Source organism: Pezoporus wallicus, unplaced genomic scaffold (genome assembly GCF_028554395.1).
Source record: "Pezoporus wallicus isolate ANWC-B61680 ecotype Strahan unplaced genomic scaffold, APGP_CSIRO_Pwel_v1 contig_8110, whole genome shotgun sequence".
Taxonomy (NCBI): Eukaryota; Metazoa; Chordata; class Aves; order Psittaciformes; family Psittacidae; genus Pezoporus; species Pezoporus wallicus.
The window spans coordinates 763204-773733 of NW_026641787.1; the positions used below are offsets into that span (position 1 = coordinate 763204).

At 50.4% G+C, this 10530-nt stretch overlaps 2 protein-coding genes and 1 long non-coding RNA gene across 3 annotated transcripts; 1 reads left to right on the forward strand and 2 right to left on the reverse strand.

The window, feature by feature from the left end:
• Positions 1–312: 312 nt before the first annotated feature.
• TOMM22 (translocase of outer mitochondrial membrane 22) lies at positions 313–2243 on the reverse strand. The gene is made up of 4 exons (XM_057425337.1): positions 2095–2243; positions 1873–1991; positions 1506–1623; positions 313–1060 (listed from the first exon to the last, which is right to left on the reverse strand). The coding sequence occupies exons 1-4, from the start codon at positions 2200–2202 to the stop codon at positions 986–988; spliced, it is 420 nt and encodes a 139-aa protein (XP_057281320.1). The 5' UTR covers positions 2203–2243; the 3' UTR covers positions 313–985.
• Positions 2244–2625: 382 nt separating this feature from the next.
• Positions 2626–5157, reverse strand: CBY1 (chibby family member 1, beta catenin antagonist). The gene is made up of 4 exons (XM_057425350.1): positions 4867–5157; positions 4277–4382; positions 3626–3741; positions 2626–2818 (listed from the first exon to the last, which is right to left on the reverse strand). Exons 1-4 carry the CDS (start codon positions 4942–4944, stop codon positions 2738–2740), a joined length of 381 nt encoding a protein of 126 aa, XP_057281333.1. The 5' UTR covers positions 4945–5157; the 3' UTR covers positions 2626–2737.
• Positions 5158–5571: 414 nt separating this feature from the next.
• On the forward strand, positions 5572–10191 carry LOC130607867 (uncharacterized). The gene is made up of 3 exons (XR_008974385.1): positions 5572–5732; positions 8044–8145; positions 9079–10191. It is a non-coding gene; the product is annotated as an uncharacterized LOC130607867 (long non-coding RNA).
• Positions 10192–10530: the final 339 nt, after the last annotated feature.

Below are 10530 nucleotides of genomic sequence, written 5' to 3' on the forward strand. Positions count from 1 at the left end.
CATGTCACCCAAGGCTCTGTCCAGCCTGACCTTGAACACTGCCAGGGATGGAGCATTTAACACTTCTTTATGCAGCCTGTTCCAGTGCCTCACCACCCTCACAGTAAAGAATTTCCTTATATCTAACCTGAACTTCCCCTGTTTAAGTTTAAACCCATTAACCGTTGTCCTATCGCTGCCCTCTGAGAACTCCCTTAAGCGGCGCAAAACTTGTTGCTCCATCATCTTCAGGTGCCAATGAAGCGTCCATTCCTTCCCATAGCTCCAGAAGAACTGAACCTCCCTAAAGGATGTTTATTAAAACCACACTGCTCAGGTTGGATTTATTTAATATTCAATACAAAAAAATACGCAGCTGATTGCTGAAGTTCTACTTGATGAGACAGAGGATCAGCGTGATCGGCTTGAACCTGCTGCTCCCTCGGTTCTCACATACATACACATATGAAGCCGCCATGACAGTATTTATGCAGATGCATCTTCCTGGAGAGAGTTTTCCATAGGGTGCAGCCACCTGCACCCCACCTTCCTTTGCTTTGTCTGCTGGGGAAGTTATCTCTCTTCCTCCTCCTCCCACCAGTGTCCTTCAACTCCATGTCAGCCAGCAAAGGATTCAGGACTCATTTTGCTTGACTTCCAAAGCCCAGCCTGAGCCCCGGGGTCATTTTATGGGAGTATGAGGGGCCTGGAAGAGGAACTGAATTCCCCCAGTTCAAGTCTGACTGGTTATGGTGCATTGATTTAATGAAAGGAAAAACTCACGATTTCTGTACAGGGGGAGGATGCAGCCAGGAGCTGTCAGCAGGTCCAGAGGGGGACGGGCTTCTCCCCCTCTTTATGAACAGGTCAATGTCCCAAAGGAGAACCAAAAATAAAAACAAAAGGGAAAAACAAAAAAATGCCCTGACCCAACAACTCAACAGTTCAATAGATCATAATCTCAAGGTCTTCCCACATGATACAAATCCAACGCAGCTTCCACAAATTAGATCTTCCCAGACAATGGTGGCAGGGCCCCTGGCATCCCCCCTGAGAGCCCCGTGTTGGGTCCCAGGAGGATCTGGAAGGAAAAGGGTCAGTTGAGGGGCTGCAAGGACACAGGACAGGGTCTGTGTGCTGCCTTCTCTTCCACAGCCTCCCAGCCAGGCATGAGGCTGTGGCACCAGTTCTTCCCCTGCCATGAGAGCCCAGCGCAAAGCTCAGCCAGACTGAATGCGAGTGGGTTGGATCTGGACGTTGCTGCCTTCAGCCCATGTGCAGCCCTCACTGCCTATTTTGGCCTGGTGAAAGCTAGGCTGTGTTTGCTGGAGTTTGCCATCAACTTGTTACTAGGAATCGGCCGGATCATCCCATTGGAAGCATCCAACCAAGGCACCCAGTGGGATGAACACCGTATCACAAACCGCTCCCTAAGCTCCTTCAACAGGAGGTACCTGGGAGGAGGTGCAATGCCCTGAGCCAAACCTGCAGGGCCGGGGTAGAGGGCTGGGGTGCTCCCGCCTCACCTGTCGCTGCTGCAGCTGCTGCTGCTGCTCCATCTGCAGCTTTTCAGTTTCAAACACGACAGGAAGAACCAGAATCATGAAGGAGGTGGTCCCAATCCACAGAGCTGCCCTGGAGAATCTGCGGAAGAGAAAGCACATTAGCAATAAGAACCGGTTCTTTCCCTGCTTCCCACAGGCCCCAGGCTTCCCACTTGTGCCTCCCTTTCCCCCTTCTGCCTCCCTTTCCCGCTTCTGTGCCTCACACAAAAGCCACCCCCTGGTTCTGACCCGAGGTGCCCCCTTTCCCCCACCTGGCTTTGCCCAATGCCGCCTAGAAACAACGGCCTTGGCCCCGCCGCTCCCCGCACCGCAGGACCCGCTCTCTCACCTGTACATCTTCTGCGCTACCGACAGCGACAGGTCGAAGGTGGCTCCTGCCGCCGAGCGGACGCACTCGGGGAACATCTCCGTGAGCCCCCACAGCCGCTCCGCCAGCGTCTCGTCCAGCTGCGGGCGGCAACAACCGCGTCAGGCCCGACCCGGCCCTGCGCGACCGACGGGGTCACGGCTGCCCCGGCCCGCCCCGTCGCGCCGCCCGCTGCCCCGCTACCTCCTCGTCGTCGTCCTCCTCCTCCAGCTCGTCCTCCAGCTCTTCGGCCCTGCTCGAGCCGCCCTTGGGCAGCAGCTCCTCCGGGGACAGGGACGCCGCGGCAGCCATCACCACCAGGCACGGACGGAGGGGGCGGCGAGACAGCGGAAGCGGAAGGGCGGTTCTCCCGCCGCCCGGCCGTCGGGGGAGGCAGCGGCACCTGGCGGCCGGGAGGAGCCCACCCCTGTTCCCCCCCTCCCCGATTCTCCCCATCTCGTAGCTCATAGCAAACACCCGCAGACTGTGGGTTTCAATGTGTTTATGTAAACGATGCAAGAGCCTCAACAGTGAGCACCCTGCAGGGGCAGGTTTTGGGGAGGTCAGGGGATGTCCTGTGTTTTTTAAGGTACCCGGAGATGGTTCTTCTTGAGGAAACGTAGTGAGGTAAAGTGCTCTGAGAAAATCTCTGTTAGTTGACAGCATCGTGGTGTGACTTGTGGGGGTGCCACCCAGCCGTTACGTGGCACCCACAGCACCAGAGGCACCTCGTTACTTGAAGTCCCATGAATGAAGCACCTACGCACACAGTACCAAGGTGCTGAGGAGGCACTGAGCTTCAGAGCTGGCCTCTTTGCTCCCCTGTCCTATGGCCATATCCTCTTCTTCACTTCCTCCTCTGGCTGTGGCTCTTTAGTTCCTCCAGCTCCTTCTCCATCAGGTGGGACTCGGCTGTGGTCTCAGAGAGCTGCAATGACAAGGGTGAGCTACTCCTCTGCCCCCCACCCTGTGCTACAGCCAGAAGCTTTTCCCCATTCCGTGGCACCACCTTCCCCCGAGACATCACCAAGATTTAACAGCCACGAGGCAGCACCTGAGCGAGGGAGTTTGCTCCCATTTGGGCAAGAGGGAAGTGAAAGGAAATTTCACACTTCATTGACATCGCTGGGGAAATCTGGAGAGCAGCCTGGGCTTCGGCTCAGCACCCCAGCCACAGAAGCTGCTTGCCAGTTTTAAAACACAGGAAGAGCGCAAGAGAGGAATGGGATAAGGAGGCATATGCTCAGAGTGACATAAAGGGTAAATCACTTAGTGGTCTAAGCACAGGCATTCCATTTCACCGACAGCATCTCCAGATTTTGAGCATTATCGCTGGGTAAGGTTGAATTTTGGTTTATTTAGGGCTTGCAGATTATTTCACCCCATGGTTTGCACACAGAAATGATGTCACACCACTTGTCACAGCAGCTGGAAGCTTTAACCTTAACCACCAGAGAAGGTGGCTATTGCTTTGTTTCACTGTTAGGGCACATGCAAGAGTAACAAGAAAAATGCCGTAACACTGTGCAGGAAGGGACAACGGAGCCATGGCACTTGTAGGGGCTCCTCTCATATCAGCCATGGTGCTCACAGCAGATGCCAGACTTTGATCCTGCCCTCACTTCACCATCACAGCTGTCCTGTGTAGTAGACAAAAGCCGGAAGAGAGGGGCACAGACCCCAGCACCCTCTGCTTGGGCACCTCTGCTGCAGCGGCAGCTGGGCGCATACTCACCATGTCCAGTAGAATGTCCACTTTCAGCCGAAGGAGGTTGTTTTCTTCCTCCAGCTGCTGGTTTCGCTTGCGCAAGCGCTGCATTTCTCTGCGATCCCCTGTGAAGCTTCCTGATTCTGGAAGGAAGGAAGGAGGTTAAAATGCAGATTAAAATCATAGAATCCCAGACTGGTTTGGGTTGGAAGGGACATTAAAGCTCACCCAGTTTCAAACCCCTGCCACAGGCAGGGACACCTTCCACTAGAGCAGGTTGCTCCAAGCCCCGTCCACCCTTGCCTTGAGCACTGCCAGGGATGGGGCAGCCACAGCTCCTCTGGGCAACCTGTGCCGGTGCCTCACCACCATCACAGGGAAGAATTTCTTCCTTATGTCTAATCTAAATTTACCCTCTTTCAGTTCAAATCCATTCCCCCTTGCCTGTCACTGCAGGCCCTTGTAAAAAGCCCCTCTCCAGATTTCTTGTAGGCCCCTTTTAGGTATTGGAAGGCTGTTATAAGATCTCCCTGTAGCCTTCTCTTCTCCAGGCTGAACAAGCCCAGCTCTCTCAGCTTGTCCTCACAGGAGATGTGCTCCAGCCCTCTGAGCATCAAAATGCAGGGTGTCAGCCAGCCATGGCTACTCCAGATCAGAACCAGCAGAGCTGCACTCTACCTGCCACCCACTGGCCATTCTCAAACTTGAGGCTCTGGCCAGCGAGGTTCATGGTGGGCATGCTGTATTCCAGCCCCAGCTCGATCTCACGGGTCGATCTGTCCAGCTGCAGGGAGAAGACCACACTCAGTATTTTATGGAACTCCAAAGCCCCCCCCCATTTCTCAGTGGCTGGCATTCCAACAGAACCTGATGGTGCTGAAGCATGAAATCCTACTTTGCTCACGTTCTGCCGCAGCACAGGACCAAGCCAGTCCTCTCACTGCACATCTGCACGTTCTCCCACTCAAACACACACACACCTCCCTGCGCTTAGAGACCACTGGTGAGAAGTTTTAGGTGAAACAGTTCTGCACTAGGATGACGATGATCTTTCCCTGCTCTATTCATAGAACCACAGAATGGTTTGGGTTGGAAGGGACCTTAAAACTCATCCAGTTCCAACCCCTGCCATGACAGGGACACTGTTCCATTTCTACCTTCACATACAGTCACCAGTGACCATAAGCGGTGCCAGGAAAGAGGCAGGGCCAGGAGCTCGTGTACGGGTTATGGTGGTGTATGGGCTATGGTGGCTGGGGGGCACTCACCAGATTCAGGTTGGAGAGAGAGGCAAACTTCCTTGGGGGGGTCTTCTTTGGGCTGAAGGTGTTCCCGAAGAGAGGCATCCCACTGCGGCTCCCCGAGCAGGATGGACGTCAACAGTGCTCTGAAGACGGAGGCTGTGAGCGTCGATGTGACGAGACGGCGGTGTTGGGGTTTCCTCTGGTGGCCCCTTTCCCAGCACTTCCAACAACGTTGCCTGGTGCCCACCTACAATCAGACCCCGCACCCGTGGTCCTCACGCTGTGCGCCAGCCCTCCGAGGGGGTTAAATGGGGGGGGGGGGGGGGAGACACGGACGACGGCGCAGAGCGTTGGGGATGGTCCCGCTCTGTTTCCCCCCCCCGGCATCTCACTGTTGAAACCAGCGGGCTGAGCGAGCGCAGATGAGGAACACCCCCATCACCCCAGCACCCTCCCGCCCCGCAGTGGTAGGGTCAGCCTCGCGGTGCAGGGCCGGCCGGGCCGGGCCGGGCTGTTCCGTCGACCTTCGCCCGAGGGAAGAGGGGGGGGGAAGAGGGAAAGCACCTCTCCGCCGCGTGCTCCCGGCGCCCCGCGTCCGCGCCGCCGCGCTCAGCCGCCGTTGCTGCCGCGTGCCTCGGGAGCGGTTTGCGGCCGTTACGTTGCCATGGCGACGGCGGGGCGCTCCGCCGCTCCTCCCCACGGTGCGGGGCGCGCAGGAGGAGGAAAATGGCGGCCGCGGGGGGTTCCTCCCTCCGGGCCCCGAGACCCGCCTCGGACCCGCCGGGTTGCTGCTGTGGAGATGGGGCCCTCAGTGCCATGAGTTAGTGGTGGACGTGGCAGCGCTGGGGTAATTGTTGGACTTGATGATCTTAAAGGTCTTTTCCAGCCTGGTTGATCCTATGATTCTGAATGACCAATATTTTTTTATGTTGCAGAGGCAAAATACCGCTTCTTTTCTAAATTTTAGAGTCATTCCCTGTTAGAATTCAGCGAACTCAAATGACTTGCTTCATTGTTAGGAAAGCTTCTGTTAAGAAGCTTAATTTTAATGACATATTAATGTGTTGACTTTAGTTAAAAGGGGACAATAAAGAAAAGGGTGGGGGGAAGGATGGGGGGAGAGTGAGAAGTGTCAGGAAAGAAAGGAGGAAAAAAGGGGAATCGCCACCTTTTTCATTTCCCTCACTCCACAAAAAAATTACTTAACAGTTTTTCATTCGCAGAAGGGTGCTTAACTGGCACCCTTCCTGAAGTGAGCCAGAGAACTGCTCACTTGGAATGAGAACTGGAAAGATACCAGAGTGCCAGCCTGGTGACTATTGACAAGAGAACAATCTGGTGCTGCATTATCTTCTGATAGTTCAGTTAAGCATTATCTTACTCCTGTAGGATGCATGCTACAAGAACAGTGGCCCTCTGACACCTAATCACTGGAAATTAGGTGTTTTTTTTTCTTTTTCATAAGGGATTACAGGTCAGATGGGGAGAACCGACACCCTTAAAAGTAGCACAAAAACTTGCAGTTCTGATAAAGGGCTTCATGAAGCAGTTGTGCCTTCTGTCAGTATTTAACGTCCGTGTGTATGTCTGCGCATCTTTTGGGCCAGCACAAACCTCTTGGAGTTCAACCAGGCCAATTACAAGGTCCTGTACTTGCGTCAGGACAATCCCAAGCACAAAATACAGGCTGGGCAGAAAATGGAGTAAGAGCAGCTCTGAGGAGAAGGACTTGTGGGTGTTGGTTGACAAGAAGCTCAGTGTGACCTGGCAGTGTGTGTTTGCAGCCCCGAAAGCCAGCCATATGCTGGGCTACATCAAAAGGAGCTTGGCCAGCAGATTGAGGGAAGTGAACTTCCGCTCTACTCCCATGAGACTCCATCTGGAGAACTGCATCCAGCTCTGGGGCCACCAACACAAGAGGGACATGGACTCGCTTGAGTGAGTCCATAGAAGGCCAGGAAGATGCCCAGAGGAGTGGAGCACCTCTCCTGTGGAGACAGGCAGAGAGAGTTGGGCTTGTTCAGCTTGGAGAAGAGAAGGCTCCGGGGAGACCTCATAGTTGCATTCCAGCACCTAAAGGGGCCTACAGGAAATCTGGAGAGGGATGTTTTACAAGTGCCTGTACTGACAGGACAAGGGGATGGCTTTGAACTGAAAGAGGGGAGATTTAGAATAGATATAAGGAAGAAATTCTTCCCTGTGAGGGTGGTGAGGCACTGGCACAGGTTGCCCGGAGAAGCTGTGGCTGCCCCATCCCTGGCAGTGTTCAAGGCCAGGCTGGACGGGGCTTGGAGCAACCTGGTCTAGTGGAAGGTGTCCCTGCCCATGGCAGGGGGTTGGAACTGGGTGAGCTTTAGGATCCTTTCCAACCCAAACCATTTTGTGATTCCATGATTCTATGCAAAGGCAAAGGGCTGGAAGTGAAGTGAGGGCAAGAACCTTGGAAGAAAAGCTGGGAGAATGCAGAATTACAATTTTGAACTGAAAAAGCCTGTAGCTAAGTCAAAGACCATACTGCCCAATCAGGATAGTGAGGGACTGAACTCTTAACACTCGCATTTTTATTGTTGAATGCACTGGAAAATGTTGAGTTTCCAAACAAGTACTTGGACCTGCAGAGCTCCAGATGAGAAAAGCATCTCCCTGAGATGCTCAAAGACAAAGTCACATCCCATTCTTTTATGAACTTGGAGTTTGTTGCTGGGGGGGGGAACTAGATATTAAGAAGCACTGGTCAGGATGTGCTCCACCAGTAACACAGGGGTTGTAATGTTCACCTTTCTAGAAGAAACCCGTCTGTTTCGGCATAGTTGTATGCTTGAGTTCTCCTTGCTCCAAGTGGGATGAGTATTGTGGTAATGCGTTATAATTCTTGTAAAACTAACTGTCTGCTTTTCCCATGCTCTCACAGTGATTCTCTGACAGCCACTTTCTCCAAGGTAGAGGCTCAGAAAAAGCCAGGCATCCTGTCCCCACCACTCTGGCATGTGAGGTGAATGCTAACTTCTGTCTGCCTGGTTGCTTGTGCATGGCTGCGTGTGAATAGTTTCAGAGGTGGTAGGGCTTGTGAATGAGTTCAGAAAGCTTCCCCCAAAGTTGTGAGAGCAAGAGGAAGACATTTCGGTGCTTGATTTCTGGTGTGATTTGCTTCAGGAATTCTTCTTCTTTTGCATAGTTTTACTAAATTTCATTTCTTGCCAGACTCCATTTCCTCAAAAAAAGCTGTGGAATTTCCTTGCTGCACCCAACCTCCCAGGCTACTCTAGCAGCAGCTTCTCATCGTTGTTTCTCCACTTAAATCAGGTAGATACTGAGACAAGAGCATCATTGTTTCTAGCTTTGCCTCTCAACATATTGCATTGTTCCCCTGCCAGCAGGTAGTTTGACATACGATTTTAAGAGATTGGCCTGGTTTTCGCTGTTCCTGTCACTTGGTGGGGAGGTGAACACCTAGCACACTCTCTCTCTCCCAGTGCAATAAACTAGAAACATCACTTAAGATCTGCTAAACCTTATTAAACAGTGAAGAACATTCCTATTGCAGTCATCGTGTAAGGAGGCCATGTAGCTTTTTATAACAAAGTCTTTGGGAGTGCTGGTGGAAGGCTGAGAGCATGACAGGATGAAGATAGGGCTGTAGCACATGACAATGTGGAAATTTTGGAATAGACCCAGGCTGGTTTTGGTAGCCTAATTTGGATCTGCTTCTTCAGCTTTTTTGGTTCGCAAGCAATACAGAATCTATAGCTTAGATTGTGTCAGAGCCGCTTTTAACTCAGTAGTGTTTCTCTTGCCTTGTTTGGTTTTTTTTTCAAGACACAGTGCAGGATTATTATTTTTCCCTGTTACATCAATAATTATAGGGAAACCACACTGACTGTTGAATTCAATAGACTTACTCTAGGCTTACTCTGATGTCAAAGAGAATGTTTATTGTAATTATTGCCGCTTGAAAGTTGCTACATTGACTGGTGGGCTAAGAAGCCTGAGTTAAAAACCTGTAAAATCAAATTTTTTTTGTATATTGAAATTAATTCCACGCCCAATTAATTTCTTCAGGAGTGAGAAAATTCCTGTTGCCTTAGTGCTCTGCAGTTAATTTCACCTCCTCTAGCGGCACAATACACAATTAATGATGCTCCTTCTTTTAGTATGCTAGATAGTAAATACCTCGCCTATATTTTATTGACAAAGCAGACACTTTTTTTCTCACTGTGTTTCTTTTTTTCATTACAGCCAACTCAAGAGATCAAAGAACAGCAGTTTCACCGCTTTGCGAAGAGTTACGCTCTCCTCCTGCTTGACTGTCGCGGATTCCACCACCAGGAGGCCCTCATTAAAGTGCTTGTAGCTAGGCGAAGAAAACACAAGGACGGAGAAACGAGATGGAGAAACCCATTCCCATAGAAGTAATCTGAAACGAATACTTATCCTATAAATAGAGATTTATTTTTTTCTAGCGTTGTGCAGGCATCAATTCTTGCAGGAATCCTAATATCCAAACCATCGATTGTACTGTAACTTTTTAGGATAAGGGGGTGTCACAGGTGGTATTCCTGCATTGTATCACCAAGTTATAGCCAGGGAAGTTCCTGCCTTTGTCTTCTGGATAGTAAAGCTTTTAATAATGTAATGAAAATAATAGGATAAAGCACGGTTTGGATTTCTAGTCACTCACGACTGCCCTCTATCTTTCACCCACTGAATATGCCCTCATCTGATTCATCTCTGCATTCTCTCTCCTAGCAATTTCCTTATTCCCAAGTTTTTAATTTCCTTTCACTTTTCACTGCAGATTTTTATTGTCTCCCTAAAATTCTAAATATCTGTACTGACAGTCTGATTGCTGTCTTTTGCTAACATCACCTGCTTTAAAGAAAGGGGGAAAGAGAAATGTTTCCATTCTTTTTATTGCCAAGTTGTCCACTTATTTCCTCAGTTACTGTCTCTTCAAAGCTGCAGTTATTGCTTTGTCTGAAATGTATTCAAAAGAGCAGTGTGTCTGTGATCTCTCAACTAAAAAGTATGAAGGTGTCATTTTTCTCTCCTTAAACCCTATTTTTTTCACTACTGAGTCAAGCCTCCTGTGTACACTTCTGGTTTCCAAGATCACATTTCAGTACTGATGAGTCCAAGACACAGCTTTGCAATGTAATTTCAGAATGGATGATAGGTGAGAGTAATATTGTGCCTGTCAGGAAATGTGGCTCATGCAAACTGTCAGCTGCAAACTGAGTTACCCTTTGTCTTTCAAACTCAGTTTCTGCCTTTCTTCCCTAAATTCACATATATACATTCTACACGTTTACATTTGTTTACTTGGGCCTTTCTTATGTGTACTAATGTGCAAAACATGTATCCTCTGCTCTAAGAAGCAGAAAAGGTGTGTGTGAATCCATGGTGTTGTATTATCCAAAGTTCCCAGGCCTCTGAAGAGGTTTTCCAATCACTGTTCACCTTAGAGTTTAAACAAATATGCAGGTAATTCAGCTGCTCACATGCTCTGGATAGCATCTATCACTTCCTGACAGAGTTTGCCATGAAGCTGTCCTTGGTGGCCAGGAGACCAAGTGTTCAGAGGATATGTGTAGCCCATGCAACAGTAAAAGTTTGTGTTAAGCTCTATTGCATCCTAAGGTTCCTATTGTCTGGGATCTACTTTGCTGGGGAATAGCTCTGTGGAATGGG